This window comes from Eretmochelys imbricata, chromosome 11, assembly GCF_965152235.1.
Source record: "Eretmochelys imbricata isolate rEreImb1 chromosome 11, rEreImb1.hap1, whole genome shotgun sequence".
NCBI classification, from domain to species: Eukaryota; Metazoa; Chordata; order Testudines; family Cheloniidae; genus Eretmochelys; species Eretmochelys imbricata.
The window spans coordinates 18,936,296-18,964,213 of NC_135582.1; the positions used below are offsets into that span (position 1 = coordinate 18,936,296).

General features: G+C 41.5%; 1 protein-coding gene across 2 annotated transcripts; it reads left to right on the forward strand.

Moving 5' to 3' along the window:
• Positions 1-74: 74 nt before the first annotated feature.
• UBXN4 (UBX domain protein 4) lies at positions 75-27,873 on the forward strand. 2 transcript variants are annotated; one of them, XM_077830528.1, is made up of 14 exons: positions 203-243; positions 3,436-3,556; positions 11,629-11,731; positions 13,049-13,077; positions 14,167-14,285; positions 15,622-15,772; positions 16,236-16,344; positions 19,332-19,386; positions 19,603-19,767; positions 21,594-21,721; positions 23,961-24,063; positions 24,628-24,759; positions 25,685-25,893; positions 27,288-27,873. In XM_077830528.1, the coding sequence occupies exons 2-14, from the start codon at positions 3,544-3,546 to the stop codon at positions 27,424-27,426; spliced, it is 1,455 nt and encodes a 484-aa protein (XP_077686654.1). In that variant the 5' UTR covers positions 203-243; positions 3,436-3,543; the 3' UTR covers positions 27,427-27,873. The 2 variants fall into 2 exon arrangements, with proteins under 2 accessions (XP_077686653.1, XP_077686654.1); XM_077830527.1 differs by lacking the exon at positions 3,436-3,556 and having other exon boundaries at positions 75-243.
• The last annotated feature ends 45 nt before the right edge of the window (positions 27,874-27,918 follow it).

Consider the following 27,918-nt stretch of genomic DNA (forward strand, 5'->3'; position numbering starts at 1 on the left):
CCTACCACCGCCCGGCGCAGCAGGCAGCGCACGCGCCCTGGGGTAGTTGGGAGCGGTTAGTCACCGTTTCAGAGCGAGGTTGCAGGTTTTGTGGCGCATGCGCATCGCGAGGGTGGGCCGCTGGGAGTCCAGGTCCAGGGAGCGGGGGCCTAGGGGGTACCATGCTGTGGTTCCGCGGCACCATCCCGGCCGCCATCGCCGCTGCTAAGGAACAGAGCTCGGTCTTCGTGGTCTTCGTGTCAGGTACGACCGACAGCGGGCCTGGGGGAGCGGGGCCCTACCGTCCCCGGCCGCCGGATATAGTCCCTGGGGCAGCCCTGTGCTGACAGCACCTGTTGTCCCGGAGAGCTCCCAATAGCGCCCCCGAAGAACTGCCTTTGCAGCCCCCAAACCCCGTATACCGTCTCCTGACCCTCTAGTCCTCTGTGTCACTCCGTGCTGCCCCGGGCAGGCCCCAAGCCCCGTATACTGTCTCCTGACCCTCTAGTCCTCTGTGTCACTCCGTGCTGCCCCGGGCAGGCCCCAAGCCCCATATACCGTCTCCTGACCCTCTAGTCCTCTGTGTCGCTCCGTGCTGCCCCGGGCAGGCCCCAAGCCCCGTATACCGTCTCCTGACCCTCTAGTCCTCTGTGTCGCTCCGTGCTGCCCCGGGCAGGCCCCAAGCCCCGTATACCGTCTCCTGACCCTCTAGTCCTCTGTGTCGCTCCGTGCTGCCCCGGGCAGGCCCCAAGCCCCGTATACCGTCTCCTCACCCTGTAGTCCCCTGTGCCGCTCCGTGCTGCTTCGGGCAGGCCCCAAGCCCCATATACCGTCTCCTCACCCTCTAGTCCTGTGTGTCACTCCGTGCAGCCCCAGGCAGGCCCCAAACCCCGTATACCGTCTCCTGACCCTCTAGTCCTCTGTGTCACTCCGTGCTGCCCCGGGCAGGCCCCAAGCCCCATATACCGTCTCCTGACCCTCTAGTCCTCTGTGTCACTCCGTGCTGCCCCGGGCAGGCCCCAAGCCCCATATACCGTCTCCTGACCCTCTAGTCCTCTGTGTCGCTCCGTGCTGCCCCGGGCAGGCCCCAAGCCCCGTATACCGTCTCCTGACCCTCTAGTCCTCTGTGTCGCTCCGTGCAGCCCCAGGCAGGCCCCAAGCCCCGTATACCGTCTCCTGACCCTCTAGTCCTCTGTGTCGCTCCGTGCTGCCCCGGGCAGGCCCCAAGCCCCGTATACCGTCTCCTCTCCCAGAAGTCCCCTGGGTTACTCCGTGCAGCCCCAGGCAGGCCCCAAGCCCCGTATACCGTCTCCTCACCCTGTAGTCCCGTGCCGCTCCGTGCGGCCCCAGGCAGGCCCCAAGCCCCGTATACCGTCTCCTCACCCTGTAGTCCCCTGTGCCGCTCCGTGCTGCTCCGGGCAGGCCCCAAGCCCCGTATACCGTCTCCTCACCCTGTAGTCCCGTGCCGCTCCGTGCAGCCCCAGGCAGGCCCCAAGCCCCATACACCGTCTCCTCACCCTCTAGTCCTCTGTGCCACTCCGTGCAGCCCCAGGCAGGCCCCAAGCCCCGTATACCGTCTCCTCACCCTGTAGTCCCGTGCCGCTCCGTGCAGCCCCAGGCAGGCCCCAAGCCCCGTATACCGTCTCCTCACCCTGTAGTCCCCTGTGCCGCTCCATGCAGCCCTAGACAGGCCCTGTCCCCGCTATACTATTGCCTGATATTGTCCACTATACCAGTGGTTCTCAACCTGTGATCCGTGGACCCCTGGGGGTCTACAGACTCTGTTTAAAGGGTCCACAAAAGGCTGTCGTTACCATAGAACAGTGGTTTTCAACCTCTGGCCTGCAGACGCCTGGGTGTCCACAAACTATGTCTGAGATTTCGAAAGGAGTCGACATCTCCATTTGAAATGCTTTTGGGTTCAGCAAATGAAAAAAGGTTGAAAACCACTGCCCTATATCGCTTGCTGTGCTGACGCAGGCAGATCTCATGCCTACTATATTGTTGCCTGACATGGCAGTCTTCTATACTACTCTCTCTGCGGCCCCTGGTAGGTCCCAAGCCTTCTGTACCATCACTTGATCCTGTAGTCCCCTATATCACCTCCTATGCTGCCCTAGGTAGCCCGAAGCCCCCATACTGTCACCTGACCCTCTAGTCCTCTGTACCACACTCTGTGCTGTCCCAGGCAGGCTCCAAGCCTCCTACACTGCAGCCTGATCCTATTGGCACCTATACCACCCCCTGTTCATATTGTGTTCTATACTGCTTTTATATACTTCTCTGTGCTGCCTCATGCAGTTTCTAGGTTTCCTATACATGTCACCTTATATTCTCTTTAGTGCACAGTGCGGACTCTACACCCCTGTATTACTTCATGGAGTCCCTGGGCCCCTGTACAGCTGTCTGTACTGTTTAACTATACCAGCCTGCAGCTCTCTGTACCCCCCAGTGCAGTCTCCTGGTTCTGTTTTTGCAATGCCATCAATAGCTCGTTTACAACTGCTTGCCCCTTTATACAGCGGTCTCTATTGCCCCATTTTATAACCTCCTTTGCAGTGCTAGTGTCCCCAGTCTCAGCACATACAATTCTCTCTCGGCTGTCATGCCAGTGCTACAGAATTCCCTGTATATGGTGGTTCTCCATGCTCTGCCCACTTCCAGGCTTCCCCTGTAGGTACTTCAAGCTTTACACGGTCCCTCTCCCCTACCCTAGTCCCCTATGTAATTCTGCATACACTCTACATCACATCTATAACTTTTTATACTGTTCCTATGGGAGGATGTGGTTAGGTTCTTATTTTTTACTTTGTCTCCATTGTGTTTGTTTATGAATGATCTTTTTATTTTGATGACTAACAGTTTAGATACTTGGCTTGAAGGCCTCTTAGCATCTCATACAAAAAAATTAGCAAAAACTAACTAACCAACTGCCACTGCCCAGAACAAATCCTACTACTAATGTCAAATAACTTTTTTTAAAAAGAATATCAAAACATGGGATTCACCTACCTTCCACAAATAAAGTCACAAAAGACAATTTAAATAGGAAGTAACAATTTTTAGCTCTTGGCTGGCATAGCGTTCTTTATTCTGCATTCCCCACTGGAAGGTAGCTATGGATAATGAATGTGGTGGCTAAAAAGTGGGATTGGCTTAGCTCAGCTATTTTATACACCTCAAGTTATAGAGCGGGATTGATATTGCTTCTAAGCAGTGAGGGAGCTGTCTGTGGAATTCAGTGTTCTATTGACAAGACATCTTTTTAATGAAGTTTCTTTTGTTGCAAAGATCCCAAAATGTTTTACAGATTTGTATACAGAGCAAGTGATTCCTCCCTGGGATCTATAGTTAGGGATGCAGTTATCATAGAGTATGTTTTGTAAGATCAAATGGAAAGATAATTAGTAAACAACAGGAAACCTCTTGACATACACATTCTGCAACTTTTGACAGTTTACCTGTGAGACCTACTGTTGTGACTTGGATGAAGACTGATTTTTATTTTCCTGCCAGTGGCTAAGAAGTTTCATTTAACTTCATGGACATTTCAGCCCTTTCAAGATGTTTCTTGATGGTATTAAATGTATTAACTTTGTATTTTTAATGTAATCCTGTCACGGGTAACAGAATATCACTTACCACTTATTTAGGTTTCCAGTTCAGTTCTGCTGCTCTTTGGTCTCTTTCCCCATTTATGTTCTAAATTCTAAAGTGAAGAGCCAAATGTGAATAATAATGGCCCTAACTAGGCCAAATCCCACCTATTGACTAACTTTGTTGAGATTAGGTAAAGTAAAGTTCAGATAAACAGAAATTAATTTGTTTATTCTAGACAATAGGTGAAATTCGGTAAAAAAGTGCATGAATTAACTTTGGGGTGAGGGTTGCTTAACTTTAATTTAGGTCTGTAGTTTAACATTTACCTAACTGAAACATTCTGTGGGGTAACATTTTTGTTCAAGTTGAAAGCCCTGTTTGTTTGTTGTCTTTTGGGATGAAATTTTTCATATTTGGGACCTCATCCTGCAGTTGACTCCATGTAGGCAAGTGATAGAGTTCTGCTCATTCCTGCTGAGCCATCCTGGAAGCCGTCTATTCACAGAACAATTATTTTGAAGCTTAGTTGACCAAGAAGCGGTTTCAGTCTGGCACTATGGGCAAAGGGGATGGACAGGCATAGGGACACACCCACATCTTGTTCATACTACACTTGAACCCCGGCTTTGCAACAACGTTGTTTAAGATCCTTGGATACTACAGTGATAGGTTTTTATATTGCTCCCATAAGTGACAGTTTTTCTATTTTTAGTAGAGCCATGCTGTAGGCTTGTAGTTTGTCTAGAACAGTTCTCTGATAAAAGTATCTGTCCACGCTAGTCAGTGAAACCATTCTAGAACTGTGCTATCAGCAAGAAAACATTTTTAAACATGCATATAACTTCCACAGATTCATCAATAATTTGTATGGATCTGTTATACCAGTAAAATAAAAACCAGCAGGATCTTATTAAAGGGAATAAGGCAAAATGCCACATTTATTGTGAATGCAGAAAGAATCATAGTAAGCAGTTAGTTATAGCTATAACATTCCATTCAATTTCATATTTATTCAGGTTTCAGAGTAGAAGCTGTGTTAGTCTGTATCTGCAAAAAGAACAGGAGTACTTGTGGCTCCTTCGAGACTAACAAATTTATTAGAGCATAAGCTTTTGTGGGCTACAGCCCACTTCATTGGATGCATAGAATGGAACATATAGTATTCAAGCTCAGAGGTTTCTCGTTGGAGTCTGTTTTTGAAGCTTTTCTGTTGCAAAATTGCCACCCTTAAATCTTTTACTTAGTGGCCAGAGAGGTTGAAGTTTCAGAGTAACAGCCGTGTTAGTCTGTATTCGCAAAAAGAAAAGGAGTACTTGTGGCACCTTAGAGACTAACCAGTTTATTTGAGCATGAGCTTTCGTGAGCTACAGCTCACTTCATCAGATACATACCTACTGGGTTTTGAATGTTATGATTCCTGATGTCAGGTTTGTGTCCATTTATTCTTTTGCATAGAAACTGTCCAGTTTGGCCAGTGTACAGAGGGGCAATGGCAGAGGGGCATTGCTGGCACATGATAGCATATATCACATTGGTAGATGTGCAGGTGAATGAGCCCCTGATGGTGTGGCTAATGTGATTAGGTCCTATGGATGGTGTCACACATTCATTCATACACACACACAGAGGTTCTGCAAGGTTATCATCATAGTTACCAGCCTTAGAGTTGCTCGTGCCAAGCCACTGGCCAGGTGGCCTGGACACGAGGAGGGAGCAGGGCCTTGTCAGGCTCTGCACATCTGATGCTCCTGGAAGTTGGTTTGCATAATCAGACCCCAAAGTTCTCAGTTTCTAGAGTCCATTTCTATAGGAATTTATTCCTATGCCAGTCTATGGGAATTGCTTCATCATGCTGTTGCTGAATCAATCAGCAGGTGGCACATTCCTGACGGCTCCATGTTGTTCTTCGGTTTCCCATCCTTGAGACTGTTGGGTGGATTCCAGTCTGCCCTCTGGGGGTCCTCTGGTTGTTTCCACTTGACGCCTTCTTTGGCCGATGGACACTGGATTCTTAGGCTGGCACCTCGCTGATCATTCCGTTATTATCCACACCAAGCATCCATCCACATACATCCTCTAACTCTATTTTAATCACAATTGTTAACAAAGCGAGATAAATACAACAAAAGGCCGGGGAGTCTCTGTCTGCTGTTTCTGTTGTTACAAAGTTGCTTTGAGTCTCTCTCTGTGTGAGTAGTTGTTGTTACAAAGTATTGTTTTGAGAACAGACTCTGTCCTAGCAGCTTGCATGTTTCACACAGAGAGGGAGAGAAACAGTAAACACAAGAGACCAAAGACCAAGAGACCTCTTAATTAGTAATACCGTGGAATTTAAACTATGGGGAATCAAACTCATTTGTGATTTTAATACAGAACTTCTTTCATATGATCCAACAGATCCAGACGGAGAAAGGGAGAAAGATAATGAAGAAGAATTGAATTGCTTAATTTTAGGGTCAACATTGTAACTGAACAGGCAAAAGAAAATAAAGGCCTGGATTATTCTTCCCAGTGATTTTAAAATATTTTATGGTTGGGAAAGAGGTTGTTTGGGATTATGTATCTTTCAGACTGTGTGATTATCTTGGTCTCGTAAAACAAGTTCATATAAGAGTTTCAGTCATTTAACTTTTTAGCCTTGCTCAGCGCCAATTTCTTGCCATAATAACCCTAAATAATACTTGTATTCACAGTTTATAAAGCTTAATGGTATAGCTCAAATATGACAGGAGTGTAAAGACATATTATGTAAGTAAATTGAGGAATTCACACAAAGTTGCAAATAAAGGGACAGAGGCTGCTGGTTTTAAAGAGCAGGGAGTGCTGATATGCCTCCACCTAATATAAACTGGTTTGAAACTTTAAATAAAGTTGGGAATTGGAATACAGATTTGCACACACAAAAAAGCAGCCTAGGGAACATGTACCTTTGGGGAACCAAAAGGTTAATCAGTGGCCTCAAATAACAGCTGATGTACTGACTGTACTGCTGTACAGAAGATGCAGTATAACTAATACTAAAAGCTGATTCTCCAGTATTTCATAGGTAGCTAACTTGCAGAGATACAAAGCTTTCTGTTTCACTTTTTGCTGGAATTAATTTGCTTAATAAAAAATTAAGCAAATCGTTCATTTGATGCAAAACCCACTCAGATAAATTTCTGTATTCTGTACTGTCCACATTAGGCTTTACAGTGTTCTTGCCAGACTATACTTACTTGTCTATGGTTGAGATGGCACTTTCATTTATAAGCCTGTATTTTTAAAGGCTGGTTGTTTTTGGAACCAATGCCACTTAAACTGAAACTTCACTTTTTTTTTTTTCCCTGCCTTGGACATGATTTTTTTTAGGAGGGGAGGGGAAAGCTGAAGAAAATCTATTTGGCTGGTTGTAAGGTTTGTTCATCAAAATAAATGTTAGGTGCCTTTTAGAAAATACCTACTGAACTTATTTTTTTAAATAAAAATAAACAAAATATGATTACAATGTTAAGATTGTAATTGAACAATTCAGGAAATTTGGAATTCAGGTTCTTATAATAACCTTAACCCTAACATATGTGTGCATTTCTGCATGGCTTTTTCATTACATGGTTTTGAAGTAAGGTATAACAAATAACTGAATTGCTCTCTGACAAATAACTTTCATTCCAAGGGATTCCAAAGCATTTTTCAAATTATATATGTACTGTGACCGGGTCGGGCCAAATGGCTAGAGGAGAGTAATAGAAGGCAGATATATTAGCCCCCGGCTAAGTAGGTCCCATTTCCCTGGGTAAGGTAACAGGACAATCAGGAACCTTCTGGAGACAATTAAGACAGGCTGATTAGAACACCTGCAGCCAATCAAGAAGCTGCTAGAATCAATTAAGGCAGGCTAATCAGGGCACCTGGGTTTTAAAAAGGAGGTCACTTCAGTTTGTGGTGTGCGTGTGAGGAGCTGGGAGCAAGAGGCACTAGGAGCTGAGAGTGAGAACGCGGACTGTTGGAGGACTGAGGTGTACAAGCATTATCAGACACCAGGAGGAAGGTCCTATGGTGAGGATAAAGAAGGTGTTGGGAGGAGGCCATGGGGAAGTAGCTTAGGGAGTTGTAGCTGTCACACAGCTGTTCCAGGAGGCACTCTAGACAGCTGCATTCCACAGGGCCCTGGGCTGGAACGTGGAGTAGATAGCGGGCCCGGGTTCCCCCCAAACCTCCCAACTCCTCGTCAGACACAGGAGTCGTCGACCTGGACTGTGAATTCAGAAAAACAGCCAAGCTGAGGGCTGCCGTGAAGCTCCAAGGCGAGCAAATCCGCAAATAAGTGCAAGACCCACCAAGGTAGAGCAGGAACTTTGTCACAGTACAGTGCCATTAATGGGATGGAGGCCAACAGTTCAGTCGCACACTTTACAACTGTAGTGGGAGGGGAAATTTGGACATCACAGTAAACCCTTATTATACAAAATTGCCATGAAATTTTTAACCTTAAAAAGTCAATAGGACCTTTTCTCATCCAAATGGTAGAGGGAGAGCAAGACACAAATGGAGGCAACTGGAATGGAATTCAGTTTACTTAAAGAGGAAGGGCGGAGTTGACCGTTCTGAGACTGGAAGCTGTACTTCCACCAAATAGACTTAGTAAATTGTGTACTCTGTTTAAATTGCATATTTTTCCATAACTTAAAATGCACTGATAGCACTTTCAATTATCGAAGGGCGTCCAGTAAACTGTGAATTTCTTGATTTTCATAAAATCTCAACTTTAGTTACAGGTGGTATTTCATATGATTTCTTAGCTTATTTCTTATATGTCAACAAACACATAATCTTCAACGCGTTTTAGAACTGGACTTTGCCATATTCATTAGCAAAGACCTGCTGAATACCAGAAGAAAAACACAGAAATTTTGTGTTAGGACCCAATTAACCGCTTAATCCTTAAGACCCACTGAAGTACCGTGTTTTGTGTATGGTTATAAAGGATTTGAGAATGAAAAGATCTGAGCCCTTTGACAGCTGATGCTAATTATGGAAAAGCTTATTTAGCGCCAACTATGTGTTTGGTGTTGTACAAGACACAAAGATAAAGACTGTCACCGTCTGTCTGGAATGTTTCAGTTTTCTACAGTCATTGCATAATGGGAAAAATACACCCATCTTTTTTCATTGTAGATAACTATATTTACCCATCAAGCTGAAAAGGTCAGTGCTCTCTATTGAGACTATATAAACACTGTATATCATCTGCTAGAAGTACGAAAGTGATACTTTTCCCATCTTAGAAACCTATGAGCTCTCTGACAGCTTGAGGAGTTAGAGTCCCAAGATAGTTCTGCCAGTTGGTAATTCTACTAAATAGCATACAACATTCAGAACTCCCTTTTAACTTAATGTCTTAGATCTTCTGCGGCTCATTATATGCATTTGGTTTCTTAATCATTGTATTAACTTTTGTATTTCAAAACAGTAGGAAACATTAGATGAACTTTAACCTTGAAAGAGGAACGGATTATGTAAACAAAAATTGACACTAGAAATTCACCTCCACTGATGGTTATAGGTTTTAAACTAAATGACATGAGGCATGGTTTATGTAATATAGGTTATCAACTTTTTCATGTTTTGGGTCACATGTTATAGAGATTATACTGTGGGTAACTTCTTACATTTGTGATCTCACAACAACGTTGTGGAAACTGCAGCAATTGCTTACATGGAAAAGCTAATATTAAGCAAGGATTTAGGTATTTTTAGCTATCTAATAGGATAATAGTGTATCCTTTTGAAAAAAGCATGCAGTAAAGTACCTGCCTGCCTCTAAGCAGTTGGAAGCAAGGAGGAGCAGCCAGCACCAAGACAGCAGTGGTCTGTAGATGGCACCTTGGGAACCACTGATGTTAAAGAAGAGTAAAAGACAAATGGGTCAATCCAAAGGATTCCCAGATCAAATAATTTTATAGGTGTTTTTTTTGTTTGTTTTTTGTTTTTGTTCAAAGTTTATTAAATGGAATTATAGGGGTCTTTCCAATAGTAATAGAAAGAAATAATATAGTAATCAAATGGTCCCAAATTCCTGGAGTACAAAACATGCAAGGAAGAACTCCTCCATGTGGTTGGCAAGCACTTGTCAGCACAGCTGGTTTGAAACAACCCTCCTCCAAGAAGCAGGAAGGCCAAATGGTCTGCTTGAAGTGCAATGCCTGACTAAAGGAAGGGTGTCCCCGCTGTCATTAAAAAAGGAAATAGTAATAACTACTTAATAGAATACTAATGTGAGAGTTTTCTTGTGGTCATTGGATAATATATTTATATAATGGAGAGCCAACTAACAGTGTTATGAAATAGCCAGACTTACATAAACAATCCTTATTACAAATGAAAACAAAATAGTGGGTTCTAAACAATTAAGAGTCTCTACAGCTCTAAATAAGACAAATTACTGTGGATTAGTTCTTTCTGGATGACTGCTTATTACAAGTGAATAAATCTGATTAAGATTAACTAATATTTAATCCTCTCCAAACATGTTTTTGATATCATATGTGTAGCTATGCATCAATATCCTGTTTCATCTGTTCAGAATAAAACTGGCTTATAGGCCTTGTCTTTTCTAGGAAAAAAGTTGCATTCTCTACTATGTTAGTTTATGTAGAAACTAATATGTGGTAAAATCCTAGTGAAAACTAGACAATTCGTAGTTTTCACACATTAGTAAGTAAAGATAAACACTAGTGGGAAGCCTAGGGTTTACCTTAATCTGCTAATGTGACAAAACTACAGATTGGCCATATGTTCGCTAGGATTTAACTGTATGGTAAGACAGCACCAGTTTTCCTAATGTGGACACACTCATAGGGAGACTGCTGAAACAATATAGCAAGAGAGAGGCATGCTTACCCTGATGTCTGGATGGGGCTCCACTGAGTAAGAGAGTGACTTCAGTTCATTATGTTGAATTTAGGGGCTGATGCTCTCCCATTAGCTATTAAACCTTTTTTCTGAAACTGCATATTACAAGGAAAATAGCATGCACTTTCACAATTTAATCTTTCAAATATAGTAGGATATATGGTTTATGTTCATGCCTGCGTAAAAGTTTTAAATCTAAGTCAGACCAGAAAAAAAGTGCTTGAACAGTATTTATTGATAACTAAAAGATGCCTGAATGGATTTTCTCCAGATTTTCCAAAAGTAGTTAAATGGTCTGCCAAGCATGAGAACTTCCAAAATGTAACTTTTGGGACTGGAACATTATAGTAAACAGAGGTTTAGAATGAAAGTTTCTTCTAATTCACTATATTACGCTATTTGCCATATATGTTTGTTGAAAGACTTGACATTTTGGTACATTAGCTACAATTCATTTGTTTGGTCTTATAGTAATTTCACACACAAGGCTTCAGGCACATTTATACTAGCAAATACACAGTAATAATCATAAGCGTTTTACAGAGCTACTTTGTAGCGAGAGAAAAACTGTTAAATGGCCTGTCCCAAAAACCACATTTTTAAAATAAAAAAAAAAATTGTGAAGACTGGTTTTCATGAACATTTTAGCAAGCTGCTAGAATTCACTGGCAAATACCATTACTAGCCTTTAGCAAATTAATACAGACTATTCCTAGTTCAAAATGTTCAAGAACTATTTGATGTGAATGTTGATTACCACATGTAAAATGTGTTCCACTGTTCAAATCACAGAAAACTGTTTTCTGTTCATTTTCAAAGAAAATAACAGCCTTTGGGATAATTGGCTTGTCTTTGCCCCCATTAACTAATTTATTATTTTAAATTCTAGGCTTTCTTGGATGTTCTTGAAGCATTTACATTTTGTTTTAACCCTCCTTTTCTTGAGTAAGTCTCAAAGAAAACTACGACTTGCAATTGAGAACAAAATAACTTAAAAACAATAAATACATTTTAAAAACCCTGTATTTTATGAAGTTTTCAATCACTTTTGAAGTCAAATTCATGCAAGTTTAGTAAGGCCAGTATCAGACCAGAACTTGCCGTTTGTGATGTGTTTAGCTTCATGTTAGTGATAAGAAGGCATATCTCTTGCAGGTGATGATGAACAATCCACACAGATGGCTGCAAGTTGGGAAGATCAGAAAGTGACTGAAGCAGCCTCAGATGATTTTGTTGCTATTAAAATTGATATCAAAAGGTTTGGTCACATTCTAACACTTTTCATGTTGTACAGCCTTTTTCAGTTTGGGTTAATAATAATAATACCACCTAGCTTTTTAAGACATCTCCCTGACATCTCCTGTTTGCTCTAGGGCAGTGGTTCCCAAACTTGTTCCGCCGCTTGTGCAGGGAAAGCCCCTGGCGGGCCGGGCCGGTTTGTTTACCTGCCGCGTCCGCAGGTTCGGCCGATTGCGGCTCCCAGTGGCTGTGGTTCGCTGCTCCAGGCCAATGGGAGCCGCTGGAAGCTGCACGGGCCGAGGGACGTACTGGCCGCCGCTTCCCGCAGCTCCCATTGGCCTGGAGCAGCGAACCGCAGCCACTGGGAGCCACGATCGGCCAAACCTGCGGATGCGGCAGGTAAACAAACCGGCCCAGGCCTGCCAGGGGCCTGCCCTGCACAAGCGGCAGAACAAGTTTGGGAGCCACTGCTCTAGGCACTGCATCTGAAGTACATTCAATAGTCTTGGTGCAGCTGGAGGCTAAAAAATTAGCAGATGATGCATATGATTTACTCCAGCTTTAAAAGTATTTTAGTTACATCCTTGCTGCAGTATTGCAGTTGACAGCCAAATTATGGTCTGGTTGATCCTTCTCCTTTCTGAAAGTGAAGAACCACAATAATGAAGTGTTATAAAATCAGACAAATGTGAGTTTTCTAAAAGGACTTTTGAATTTGTCAAGTTAAAGATTTAAGCTAGTTCAGAAATTTCCATGAGTCACAAAAATTGAAAAATCTTGCAGGCCTGGATGTTCCAACAGAAACAAACCTAGGAAATGGGTTGACTTGGGGATCATTGCTGTGCACACAGTAAAAAAACACCAACGTCCCGCAGTGAGTTACTCAGAATTGTAGCACTATCCCTGGCTGTACCTATCTTCTCCATTCCATAGGCAGCCAGTATATTGAAATTTACAAGAATCCCATTATCTTGAAGCACTCACAGGAGAATTTTTTTAAATTTCATTATACTGCTTGTTGTCAGAGAATCCGGTATTGTACTACCAGTGATCCAAAATGGTGGTGTTATTTTGCCATGTAGTTTCCCTAAAATAATCTAGTGTGGACTTTTACAGCCTGTTGCAATAGCCAAGAATGTTGACTATTTCCAATGTATTAATGAGAAAATGTTGCAGAAGCTCATTTTCCATGATCTTGCGAGTCTTTGAACAGTCCCATGTACAATGAATGTGTGTCACTTATAGGTTGTGATGTGATGAGACTAACTCTTCCTAATCTATGATTGATGTAAAGTGATTAGGATGATCTGCTAAACGTATCTTTTGCTTTATACAGCGAAGCATGTCTGCAGTTCTCACAAATCTGTATCCTTTTAAAATCAGTTCAAATGTTGCATTTTGTTTGAGATATTTGTTCTTTACAACTACAGGCCCTGTCCCTAGGATTAAGATTCCCAATAAGAGACACTGTTGAAACTGTTTCATAAGGCATAGGAGTATATGTAGAAGATTATATGTAGGAGTACATGTAAATACATATATTTAAAATGCAGTTAAAAGCCATTATGCCCAGCTACTATTCTTCAGTTATTTGGGTAAAGATATGTAATTAGAGCGAGTTCAATAATTGATCACGTAATATCCTCTAAATTGGAGACAATCCTATTTTCCACATAATAGGAATAACCCAGTTATTGGAGACTTGAACGACCATAACTGGTGATATGTACTGGTGTTAATATTTAGAATTACAAAAAATAAATAATTGAGATACTATACTATTAATTGGAGTTGGGATGGAGGAAGAGGAATAAAATGTCTGACTCCAAGGGCTGGATTCCACTTTCAGTTATGCAGATGTAAATCAAGAGTAACTCCATTAAGCATAATAAATAGCCCTCTACTTAAAATTCCTACAATTCTCTGTGGTGGTGGGGACAAAGAGGAAGAGAGAGCAAATTCCATACTTTGTAAGAACATCCTTTGATGTTGAAGATAACTTTCAATATTTCCTTTTTATTCTTTCAATAGCTAGTGTTGACTGAAGTACAACCAGAATATGAGTGCCATTGATATGACACTCAGATGTGCACTGATTTTAATGGATTTCTTACTATTATTTCATATTCTGCTTAACACTAAAACATAATATGCTTATTCTAAAGCATAATTGGATTATCTATAATACCGTTAGACATGATACAGTCCTCTGGGATGTTTATGAAATCTTTCACAAACAGTATTGATTTCAGATACATGCATGATTTTCTTTTAAGCCTTGTATTGGAGAGAAGTGCTTTAACTTAAACTAGTCTTTCTGCTCTGTTTTTGAAGTGGTGGATTTCAAATTTATGTGGTGCATTTTCTTTTTCTAGTAGCTTACTCATTAGTTTTTTTTTTTAATCTTGCTGCTTTAACTACATCCATTTATTGGCCTTTACTATTACTGTGCAGATCCTGTAGTGTGTATTCCATCCAGCTTCTTTATAGGAGACAATGGAATCCCCTTGGAAGTAATTGCTGGCAGTGTCTCTGCAGAGGAGCTTATTACCAGAATCCACAACGTCAAACAGGTAACAAATGCTTACACACCAGCTTTTTCACTAGAATGAAATATTGTCACAAGGGCTTGTGGCCTTCACCTCTTCAAGACAGCAAACATCATTGGGCCCAAGTGTGTGACCAGAGGAAGCAAGCACTACTGAATCATTATGCTCTCACCGGCAGCAAAGTTACTTCCCTGTCCAATGATGCAAAGCTGAACTAATTTTGAAAACTGTTTGTCCATGTTAAGTAAACCAATTGTCACAGGAGGTTAAGAGTAGCTACACCATACTGACACAAAAAGAATAGGTGTACTAAACAATTCTTAATCATTGCTCCTTTCAGAGCTATTCTTCTAGCAGGGCTTGGACATGGTTTAATAATGTGACGATAACATGGTCTGTAGTGTTGACTCAAACAAAACAAAACTGTCTACATATATGTTTGCAGTGTTATAGCTGTGTTGGTCACAGGATATTCGAGAGACAAGGTGGGTGAGGTAATCTTTTATTGGACCAGCTTCTGTTGTTGAAAGAGACATGCTTTATAGCTTTTCACACAGCTCTTCTTCAGGTCTAGGACAGGTATTCAGAGTATCACAGCTAAATACAACATCAAAGCTAAATACTGTTAAATCCAGAGGTAGCAACAGGAGTAGCAAATGGGAGTTTTGCAAGGGAGTTATCCAGGTGAAGGAGGAGCAACTACATGACTTTGGTGTGAGTTTGTGGACTTTAACTTCCTATTGTGCATGCTTGCTTCCTTGGTGTGTGCCTGCTTGATTGACGTTTATAGTGTGGACTGTTAGGGGGGCTGTGTGCTGAGCCTAGCAGGCTGCTAGGTAAGGTTGAGAGCTTCCTAACAAGGCTCTAGCCTACCATCTTTTGATCCCTAATCCCTTTAGAGCCCTGGACGAGGGGGATGGGACTAACTCAGGGAAAATGCGGGTTTTAAAAGCCAGTTTGTAAGTGACCAGAGTTGCTGCTCCTGTTCACTAACTCATGTGAGTTTTGCAGGGGATTTTAGAGAGGGAGTGTAAGTGCCAGATACACCTAATGAACATTTTCTAAACTTTGGCCAATAACATGTATGGGAACGGTGAGATAAACCTGGTAGAAGCATAAGTTTCTTAATATAGTGTTCACAAGTTTTCAGTGCAGACAGGCTAAGAAAAAAGTTGCAATACAGTTGGAACACAATATATTTGATAACTTATTGAATATTTATTTTTGTATTTTGGACAGGGCTTACAAGGCTTGTCTTCACCCACCAAAGAAAAAATGGTTCATAAGGCTTAAGCTTCAAGCCTGAGAGCACAATCAAAAGTTTGTAGTCTTGTCTGTCACTGCTTTTTTTCTTTCTAAGATGCATGCGGTAAAAAATGAAGCATTAGAGAATGGGAGTGAGTTGTCTGCTCAGAGTCCCTCCTTCCAGGCTAAGACCACTTCTGAAAATGCTCAGTCCAGAACAGTTGATCTTTGTGAAACACAACTTGAGATAATAAGCACTTCTGACGGTAATTAACAACAACATATACCAGTTTGCTCTTCAAATCCTAACAGTATGATTGTCATCTTCTTAAAATTAACATGAATGGTGGTAAAACATTTGTAGCCTTGTTGGGATGACAGTATTTTCTCAGAGCACATCTTGCAGAAAGTCCACTGAAAAAGCCACAAATCCTGTCATCTGACATTGTTGTAGTGAGTAGAAAATTAAGCTCTCTTGTAAGACAGTAATTAATAAATTATTTAACTACAGTGTTCTTAAAATTAAACTCAGTTCTAAATATCTGTTCCTCCTTAGGTTATTGACCTTATTAGCAAAGCACTATTTTCAGAGGAATTAGTACTTTGTGAACAGTGGTTCTACACCACAGCCCAGTATGTTTTTTAAGAGGGCAATCGTTAGCAAAAGTAGTAACAAATTACAAATATGCCTTTTTTCCTCCTCTGTACAACTTCCTAAAACACTTGAAGATAGAGCAAATTCAGTCCAGGCAAATCAGTTTCAGGAATCAAATAATTCTTCAGATGAGAGAGTGACTGAGCCACAGCCTGTGAATGACCTTACAACCAAAGTGGAAAGGTTTGTCTTTGGTTTTTTTGTAGACTTTCTATCTATTCTAAAGTACTGTGATTAATTATTACATTTCCTTAGGTTATAACAATGGTAAGAACCAAAGCTGCATGATTAACATATTTCTTGTTCTAAATGAAGTTTTAATGTTCTTCAGAAAATAGCTAAAACTAGTGACTATTTTAATCTTAAGCATCAAATTTCTCAGACACTAGAGCTAATGGATTTCGCCTTGTAATAATCTGAGTGCCAGGTGCTGATCTACCAGTCGGAGCCAAATCTGTAACATTCTAATTCTCTTAATTTGAAGCGGCCCTTTGTCCCTTCATTAACTGACTTTGTTGCTTGACATGGTAACTAGATGACCATGGAAAGCCTCCTTTCTCTCATTTTGACTGTGATAAGTTTGGCATGTTAAGCATGCGTTTTGGTAGATCTGGACTCAGTTATTCAACCTTTTTGCTGTTGAATCGAACTCTCAAAACAGTCAGGGAATGTTTTTTATCAAATGGAAGCAGATCTTATTTTCCTTCAAGATATCCTATAAGCAAAGCAAGTTAGATCTTAATATTAGGGATTAATGGAGAGGCTGGGAGTGGGTTGTTGAATAGACATGTTAATATTTTTCTACAGATTTGAGTGAAACTATTTGGAAATGCAAAGCAGAACTTGATACTGTTCACTGTCCAAGAAAAATTTTGATATTAAACTTGGGTAGAGGTGGGTTGGGTCCTCTAAATAGCTCAATGGAGTGAGTACTGCCAGTGAACAAAGATTGTTTAGTGAATGTCCTAAAAACACCTAAAACTGAGATCTGGCTCCTTAGTAACTCCTGACTGAGAAGTGTTTAAGTGAAGTAAAAGGTTTTCCTAAAGCAATTAAAGATGCCTCTGCTTTCATTGAATTAGACCTATGGTTATATGGCTAACATAAGGGTAAAAAGATTCCTTTTACTCTGCAATATGGCTTAAATGGAAGAGCGGGGAGCCGGGAAACCCACAGAGTTAAGGTTGCCTGGGGATAGCCCGGACCATTCCAGAATGTCAAGTTCACAAAACTCAAACCTTTGAAAACCAGGAAATACAGAGTTAAGTTAAATAACTGTACAACCTTAACTCTGCCACCCCTGGAGCTGGCAATAGCCCTGGGGAATTATCTGCTTGCACTCCAGCTGCATTCAGTGTGTTAGCTGTAGCTGTATTGAATGATAGAGGAGCAGTTGGAGCAGCTTGGAAGAGCTATGATAGCGATATGTGGAGATCTGGATCCGAGTCCCGTTCCCCCATGTGTGTTATCAAAGGAAGGAGGTATATATATACCTTGACTTTCCAGTCTGCATCATTTCAATACATATTTGTGTTGCTTGTGTCTGTAGCAGGGCACTGGGGTCTTCCTGACATGTGTATTGTCTCTAGTGCGGTGGGATATGAGAGTAGTCTGTGGATTTAGTGATGAGTAGTGGGAGGTATAGATTTAGGTGGTATCTTGTGTGTAAGTGTGAAGGGCCTATAAAAGGGTATGAAGTGGTTGTTAATTTTTGCAAGTGTGTTATTCTGTTGAGTAAGTAGGCTTAGTGTTTGAGTGACGGAGTAGCATCTGTCCATTACCATGAAAAAGCAGAGTGGGGGAGTGTGTAATGTTTTATAGGCATATTGGGACATCACTCAAAGAACTGAGTTAAGGTTGTATGGGCATTTACTTAATTCTGTATTGCCTGGTTTTCAGAAGTTTAAATTTTGTGAACTCAACATTTTAGAGGGACACAGGCTATCGCCAGGGAACTGTAACTCTGTGTTAACAAAGTTTTTTTTGCCATTTAATTTCCTAGTGTTTTAAACAGAATAAGTGTGTGTTAGTGTTCATTTAGACAGCTGTACTCCTCACCTAGGGTTGCAGGTGATATGCTACTGAGCTAGGTAATCAAGACCTAACTTTTATATAGTGCTTAGATCTCAAAGAACCTTACATTATTATCCCCATTTGACAGATGGGAAACTGAGGTGCACAGAGGTTGAAGTGACTTGCCCCAAGTCACCCAGTGGGCCAGTGGCAGAGCTAAGAATAATCCCAGTTCAGTTGCCTTTCCACTGGAATGGGCATGATGGCTGTGCTTTGTTTGACTTGTTTGCAATGTGTAACTGGAGCAATGTGCCCTGGTTTGGATTTGAATTCTCAGTGCATGGGTTAGTGCTCAAATTCGATGATCACGACTCATTCTTGGAACTGCTCAGGTCCTATGATTTAGAGGTAATTCTCCAGATACTTAGCCATGTGCAGAGTGAGAGGCTATACAACTACTTTAGTCTAGTCTCTTTGCTCTCAATACATCATCTTCCTGCTCAATAAATACACCAGCCTGAAGAATTTATCACTTACGTATCTGATAAATCTCCAGCCATTTCCTGGTTCAGTTCCAGAAGGACTAAAGCTATTGCCGTTGTTGAGAGGGCGAATTCAAATGGATGAAGAAACAATGTGGCCCTGGGGAACCTGCTCAGTTGCAAAGGAAGGCACGGGGAGGCAAGGACCTTCTGGAGCTCCTAAACTCTACTTATGGATAGATGTGTGGGAAGGGACGTGCAGTGCTCCTGATCTTCCCATTGGTACTGAATTTGAAATCTTGGTTATGGCGTTTTCTTTTTCCATTTATAGTGAACTATTCAACCATAAAAATGTGATATTTTTACAGTCAGTTAATGATAAATGATAGAAGGCATATATTAAAACAGCTAACATCAAATTATTGGAGACTAGAAACTGATTGGTGAATCAGCACCCAATTTTCCACATAAGGCAAACCCTATTGGTTAATATAGAATAGCTCCATGAAATAGGATTACTCTCATAAATTCATAGTCATCTTCATGTTTTTCCTCTTATTAATAATTTTTGACAGAATTGAATTTTGTCTTATCCTTTTAAAAGCCAAAATGAAAATGTTAACATTTCAAACCACAGTTGTAAGTTCTCTTTTAATCTTGGTGGTTTTTATTTAGAATAACAAAAAAACTTGAAGAAAAACGAGAAGAGAAGAGGAAAGAGGAGGAACAGGTAAAATGTAACAATTTATTACTATCAGTGGTATTCTTATTTGGTTTTGCTTTCAGTCTCTGAGATCTTTCTTTAAATAACACTCATATAAAAACTAGATTTAAAATCTAATCTAATCTTCAGTGCAGGCTCCAGTTCAGTTAAATCAAGCTTTGCCCTTGTTCAAAAGAAATATTTTGTTGTTTGAATTCTGTAATGTGTGTCATCTTCCTTCAGAAGGAAATTAAGAAAGAAATTGATCGAAGAAAAACGGGGAAAGAAATATTGGACTACAGAAGACGACACGAAGAAGAATTGACAAAGCGAATGTTAGAAGAAAGGAGCAGAGAAAAGGCAGAAGAAAAAGCAGCTAGGGAGCGTATAAAACAGCAGATTGCAATGGTGACGTTTTTATTTTTTAAATATAGAGAAATTGATCAGATTACTTGGGATTTAGTAACTCATTGCAAGGCCGCTCCCTCCCACCCTCTCAGTCTACTGGAAGACTAAAATAACAGATTGTACACCTATTGTAAAAGTGTTTGAATCTCATCCTTGTCCGTCCCCCCCCCCCCCCCTTTTTTTTTTTTTTTTTTTGCTATTGGAAGCTGTGCTTTCAGTTAATGGTTACTGCTGTCAGAGCTTCTGTAGGCTGTAGATTTTTACAAGAATCCAATTTTTCAGTTTGCAATCAAGAATTTGTTTTTCTTTATACAAAAATCCATTGAAAATGGATTGTGCACACAAACAAAAGCAAAAGGTTCCTTTTTCTCACATACCAAGCAGCAATTAGCTCAGCATATGGCAGAGACCAGAACAAGTTCAATGGGGCATGAGAGAGATGTGCTATTTTTTGAATTGGTTACTAGTACTTTGTGCATTTAGTTCCCTAATAATAATTTTATATGTTTAAAAAAAGTCTAGTGATGTGTCTCTTCTCATTCTGTCTCTGAGCTAATGTAATGATACCAGAGCTTCTCTGAATATCATGTGAGCAATATGGAGACTATCATGAGAGGCATCGCTGGGCACAAGAGTGGCTACATACTGTTAAATGTGGTTTAGAAATGCAGAGAGAGATGGCGTGAAATCACCTTGAACCCCACATCTTCGCAGTTGCCTTCAAAATTAAAAACATTTCTTGTTGAATAGTCACATCTCAACCAATAGAAATGCCTCCTTCTAGATCAGTGTTTTTCAAATTGTGGGTTGCGACTCACTAATGGGTCGCCTTGCTCTGGTCAGGGACATTAAAAGTCCTGTCGGTGGTGCTGCCGAGCTAAGGCAGGCTAGTGCCTACCTGTTCTGACACCGCGCTGCGCCCTGGAAGCAGCCAGCAGCAGGACTAGCTCCTAGGTGGGAGGGCCACTGGGCTCTGCCCGCTGCCCCCGCCCTGAGCACCGGCTCCGCACTCCCATTGGCTGGTTCCCAGGACTGGGGAGGGGCGATGCTTGCGGGCAAGAGTTGCACTGAACTGCTTGCGCGCCTCCACTTAGAATCCAGACCTGCTGCTGGCCGCTTCCAGGGCCTGCCTCTGCACCCTGGCTGCACTGCTGACCGGGAGCTGCTGGAGGTAAGTCCGCGCTGCAACCCCGCACCCCTGCCCTGAGCCCCTCCCATTCCTGCACCCCAAACCCCTCCTCCCCAGCCCCACCCCAGAACCCTGACTCCCTGCCCCAGCCCTGAACCTCCCCCAAACTTGGAACCCCTTCCTGCACCCCAAAGCCCTCATACCTAGCTCCACCCCAGAGCCTGCACCCCCAGTCTTGAGCCCCTCCCACACTCCAAACCTCTCATCCCCAGCTCTGTTGAGTCATGGGTGTCCACAATTTTCTTCAACTGGGTCCCCAGAAAAAAAGTTTGAAAACCACTGTTCTAGATGATTCTCAGAACTTCATCATTATAACTTCCTGTGATTAGAAATTAGGGCTTGCATTAGTGTTATACCAAAATCTGTTTTAGAAAAATTCGAACAAGCTTGAATTCCAGTATTCAGTAGAATGAATAACTTATCAAATAACAAGATACAGGCTGAACAGTTAGGCGAGGGGAGGTATTTCTCTCCTGCAGTGTCTGCAACATGACTGGCTTGGCCTCTTTTTCTCCCTTCCTCGGCTCTTGTCAAGAGCAAATTTTTAATTGCAGATTGCGTCAGTTACTCTGTCTGAACAGGTATTAACACACATTTTACAGCACAAGTTAACAGATTTGTGTTTGTCGCATTAAAGGATCGTGCTGAAAGAGCAGCTCGTTTTGCAAAGACAAAGGAAGAAGTAGAAGCTGCAAAAGCTGCAGCTCAACAAGCTAAGCAGGCTGAAGTGGAAGCTAGAAGAGAAGCCTCTCAGAAGGAAAGAAGGTGAACAGTGTGCCAGTATACAAATGTGTATTTTTGGGGAGGGAGGTGAGCAAACTACTAGCCGTGTCTCTAAAGTAGACACTTTTTTACCGGAGCCTAATCTACTAGATAACACTATGCTGGAATGATTAAACATTGTTGATGTAAGGTAAGCTTGTTGATTCTTTCAAGAAATATGTCTATTTTCTAGTTATCTGCTTGAAGCACATTATTCATGGAGGCTCTCAGACTGATAAATAATATGATCAGGAATAAACAGAAATCTTATTCAGAATTAACAACTTTTTCCCCCTGTGCATTAAGTTAGAGAAGCTTATTGTCCGTTTTTCATTTTTTCAACTTGATGTACGTACAGACATGTGGCTTTCTTTTATTATCAGGAGCAGGTTTGTTTTCTTACATCACCTATTTTCACTTATGCGTTATTTCTATGGACATCTAGTTTGTGCTGGTTAGGGCCCTAGGCTCTATGATAGGCAGTAAGATCATAGATTCAGGTTAAAAAGAGAGGATTTTATCATGCAGCTTGACTGTGCTTATCTATCAGTCTTTTTCATCAGTATGTAAAAGTGCAGAGGACTTACTAGAATTTTGTAAAATGTCTGTTATATTTACTTATGTGAATTAGAAGCCCAGCAGTATCTTTTGCATCTACACTAGTATTTTCCACTTTTGTAGTGCTGGTTTAGCTCGAAGGGATAGAAGCTCTACCTTGACAACAGTCATTTCAGCAATACTGGACTGTCTTCTAGCTCTGAAGCAATCTGGACTTTCAATCAGCTCTATAATAGGGCCATCTAGTACATCACTCTGCTATCACTTGTTCCCTCCAGTTTACAGTAGTAATGTTCCTTGGAACCTTGAGGAATCTTGTTCGTGTTATTCCACCACTTCCAGAGCCCACTCCCTCAGTATGATACTTGAGAATATTAAATTATTAGCAGTGTTGATGGATCTCCCCTTAGCAACCTGTTCTGTTATCACTTATCTATGCAGACTGCCTTTTTTTTTTTAGTGGTCATTTCATCTGCTCACAGAGTATGGCAGATTCAGGCCCTCAGGGTGGGTCCCCCCTACATAGTGTTTCATAAGGACAGGGTCATTCTCAGACCTCATCTCAAGTTCTTGTCCACAGTTGTTCCATGTAAACTAGTTCATTCATCTCCCAGTTTTCTTCCATAAGCCCCACTCAATCTTGAGGGAAGCTCATTGTCCTTTTATGTTGATTAGGACAAAATCATTTAGAGGTACATTTAATCTATTGCTTTGTAGAGGTCAGGAAATATTTTCATATTATCTAAATGGGTATCTAACTGTATAAAGATATGTTACGAGTTGGCCAGGTTAGATACATCTAGCTACATTACAGCTCAGGCAGCTTCTGTTACTGTTTGAAGAGTGTCCCTAGTTTTCAAAGCTAGGGCAGCTACGTGGAGCTCAGTTCACACATTTACAAGACCCTATTCTTTGGTAGAGGCTTCCAGATTGGATGCCTGCTTTGGTAGAGTTGTTGTCTTAGTCATGCTTTAAGAAGGACTTCTAATATTCACCTCCAAGCAAACAGACAACTGCTTGTTAGTCAACAATCCACATAGACACTCACTCAAAGAATGAAAGAACCCTGCAGGTTCTTCGAGATGTATTGTCCACATGGATTCCATGACCCCTCCCCTTTCCCCGCTATGATAGAATCCTGCTCCCCTGGGATTCTGTATTGGCGAAGGATGGTGAGGAATGGTTGGGCCTATCCTGCTCTTCATGTCCTTGGGTCTGAAGCACAAAGACATCTAGGGTGCAAGCGCTACCTCAGCAAACACTGCTGCCCAAAAGAATCTGATCTCTGGCACATGTACCCACAATAGAATGCATGTGGACAACACTGAACTGTAAGTACCCTTCTCTTTGAGTAGATTGTTCACACAGATCTAATCTCCATCCCTATTTTGGAATCAAATGACTTAAGTAGAAGAAAGTGAGTGAGGGGACAGTTTGGAACTCTTGGCCTTTCGTACAACCTTGCGCCTAAAGCTCATTTCTGAGGAGTGTATGTGTGATACATTGACTACTATTTTCCAGAGCATTCCAGCCTTCGGTCCTGTGCACCCCAGATTTGTGGCTCTGTACTGACTGACTTTAATAACTTAGGGAAGTGTAACCATTCTTTTCTATATTTGAATGCTAAAGGACACTTGACTGAAATTCTTGTGTGCACTGACTAAAAGTGAAATATCTCCCACAGTGCTATAGCAAGAATTCAGTTCCGCCTCCCAGATGGATCTTCTTTCACTAATCAGTTTCCTTCTGAAGCCCCCTTGGAAGAAGCTAGGCAGTTTGCCGCACAGGTAAATTTAATGTCTTCTTTATTTTTAAGTTACAGAAGAGGTAATCCCAGAACACTTAAATTTATCCATAACAACTGACACACTCACCACTGTTTTTAGAAATTGAATTTTTTTAATGTTGGGCTCAAAGTTGTGTACTGTACTCCCTCTTACTGCTGAGATGGACTTTAAAGGCTGCCGGATGTTGAATGTAAACAGGTTCACAGCTGGCACATAGTTGTCTGCTTGTCTGACCACCAGTCTAGGGACTCCATTTTCCCTTCCTGTTGTTTACAGTGAGGGCTCTGATTGCAACCTTTTCAGCACCACCTACTGTCTATTTAATAGAGCAGCATTAATTCTTTTTTGGGAGAAGACCTATTCTACCCAATGAAGAATGTGAGTGACGAGAGAGGAAATCGAATATGTAAAACTCATGCACTTTTCCTATGTGAAGGTTTCCCATATTTTGAAATAGAACCGTGGGGTTGTTATAGGAAAGCATATTGGAAGAGGCAAATCTCTTCATACTTTGAATGTAAGTTATAACCCATATAAAAATGTTAACTTGTTGCATTCTTACAGACTGTTGGCAACACTTACGGTAATTTTTCATTGGCTACAATGTTTCCCAGAAGGGAGTTTACCAAAGAAGATTATGGAAAGAAATTATTGGAGCTAGAGCTTGCACCAAGTGCTTCAATAGTATTGTTGCCGGCAAGTATTCACGAATAAGTACAATATTGTATCTTTCATTACAGGTACAGTTTAGACTTAAATGTCTATTTTACCTTACCCTTCCTAGGCAATTAGTGTAATTCTTTAATACATTTTTGTCAAGATTTTTTTGTCTGTTTGGAAAGATGACTCTCCTCATGGTGTGCTGTTGATTAGTAGCATCAGTTACAACTCCATAGTTAAGATTGTATATAGATTTGTGCTTGTAATGGAGATTTAAATCCCTCAGGATTTAGGAAACTTGAAAGTAAATATGTTTAACAGTTAGAAGCTGCTAAAACAGACTCGTTTAGAATTTAGACTTGCACCCTTGCCTTTTCTTTCTCTTCCCCTAGCACACTTAGCCATCTTGTAATGCAATTAAGTTAATGTTCATGGAGCCCTAGACACAGGCTAGCATTTAAAACTAAATCGGCATTATTTTTAAACCCCATGGATGAACAATGAAAATGCCTCTCACAAAATCACCACCATACAGCACTGGTAGTGAAATGCCAAAGCATGAGCATGTTGCTGCCTATGCTGGCTCCAGTGACCAGACTGCCTTCTTGCTTCCCTGCTGTGCTCCCATAGTCACTCAGCCAACCCTTTACAGTAGCACTCCTCAGTCACTGGGAGCCCTGATCTGGGAGACCTGGTGCAGAATGTTTTGAAAAATATTCACAAATAGTTTATTCAGCTCTAAGTTATTAAGCTGACAGCTGCCCATTTGTATGGTCAGTGCCCAGAACTCACTTCCAGCACACATTATGTCATTGTGGTGGAGTTGGAGATGTGGGACAAACTGAAATATTTGAGCAACTACATATATGCATTTAGCTACTTTTCAACTAGTGGTATGTCAAGTATCCTGTCTAAATCTGTTGCTCTTTAAAATGTCTTAACTTCCTTTGTTCTTGAATAGGCGGGAAGACCTGCTACTTCAGTAGTACAGGCATCAGGTGGAGATCTTTGGAAATTCTTGGGCATAATACTGTATCCACTCATAGCTGGCTGGAGATTTATTAGCAACTTCTTATTTACCAGCCCTCCCCCCTCGCAACCTACAGTAAGAGCAGGACATCAACAAGAACATTCAAATCCTTCACCGTCTACCACTATGGAGCCAAGCAGGTAAGCAGATCTGACTCGTCTCCCATAGGGCTAAAACTGCATAATCTTTTTTTTTAAAACATCTTTGCTGCTGGCCCACAGTGAGGTAGGAAGGATGGTCTAGTCTAGTGCATCAGCTACTGGACTGGAACTTGGAGACATGGGTTCAGTTCTTGCCCAAGATCACATAGGAAATGGGTGGCTAAGCCAAGTCTCTTAATCTGTCTTGAGTCCAGTGGCACCTTAAAGACTAACATTTAATTGGCCATAAGCTTTCGGCAGGCAGTCTTAGAAGTAACAGGGGAATTCATGACTCAAACCCAGCCATCTATCAGGCTCTTGATTATACCTTGGAACTTGTGCCCTGTTGAGCTAGTTAGTCTTGCATTAAGGATGTTTGAGAGTTATTGCATAATCAGTAGCTTTAAAGCAAGGATTCTCAGGCCAAATTATTTGGTGGCCTCAGAGTGCAGCCACCAACTCTTGCTGGTGGCTACTCATGCTTTTTTCTAAAATACTTAATTACCTTTAGGAAAAACAAATAAATATGCACAAATACACATCCAAAACATTGTAATTTATTTATTGCTAGCTAGTAAGTCTGCTATGAAAAGTGATAGTAACAAACCTATAAGTATTGCTTTTACAGTAGCCTCACTCAGCCCTGGATCGGGGAGGGGCCAGGGGACAGAACCCAAAGCCAAGCAGCTGGGGCTGGAGCTGGTCTTCCATGCCAACCCTGGGAAGGTGGGGAACTCACCAGCTGCCTGTTCCTCCAGCATTGTGCCCCAGGTGTCTCCAGAGGGGAGCAGGGAGCAGGGCACAACTGGAAGCCCCAGCAACCACCACCAAGGCGTGACAACTGCTTTCCTCCACCCCCATCACAGCCCAGTAGGCTGTGGCCACAAAAAAAGCCCCTGGTGGCTGCATTTGAGAAATGCTGCTTTATAGTATAAAATGGCTGGGAGAGTTAGTGCTGCAGTGCCAGACTATCAGATAACTGTCTCGTAGTCTGCTCTCTCTCCTCCATTTTTCCATACTGCCCTCAACTCTTCTCAAACTGTGGTTGTACAGGAAAGTTACTTTATGTGAAAGTTGAAGAAATTCTCATTTGCTTCACCTTCTCCTTACCCCCAGCAGCTGCAAAGGCTTTCTATCACTATCAGATCAACTACTTAAGGCTGGTTTGTTGGTCATTTCCATAGCAGACATTTATTACAGATGGAGGATCTGCATGGCACCTAAAGTCACAAATATTTTCAGCTAAATTGAGCTCTGTGGTCTGTAGGAAAGCAATAGATTGCAACTTTGTTCCAGTCAGAGCCAACTTCAAAATAAGAGGCATAGAAAAACATAATATAAATGCAATTGCTGTTATGGAAACTGTTCTTAAATTGAATTTTCTTTATGTCTAGGCAAGCAGTCAGGAAACGAGTACTGGAAAAGCGTGGGGAGGACTTTAAAAAAGAAGGAAAAATTTACAGATTGAGGACTCAAGATGATGGAGAAGACGAAAATAATACTTGGAATGGAAATTCCACTCAACAGATGTAATTTTGAGTAACTGGGCAATAATCATTGTTTTTCTTATTTGATTTAATGAAACTAAAAGTTCTGCTGGATAGTGGGGCTTATGGGTTACACTGCCTGAACTATATAATACTTTATTTCATATCCCATGACTGAAATACAAAACTGAAGTGCTATGCTATTTAATACGGTAAAAGTTTAAAGCATTTGAAACTTCTATCAGCATTTACTAGCCCTACTGCCATCTTGGAAGGCATTTTTTAATCTAGGACAATTCTGTTACAGCAGTCTAAGACCCAGCATTAATATGAAGTTCTTGGTAGGCCAGTGAGTGAGTAAGCTGAGTGTGTCAGAAGCATTAGGTAGCAGATCAGATATGTTTAATTTTCTCTTGCTTCTGCAACTGCCAGCAAAACCTTGTAGTTTTTAATCCTCAAGCATTCAATAAACTGTTTTTCAAAAAACTAACAATTTTGTATATAATTTCTCTGTGGGATAGTGTTTTATAGAGAGTTC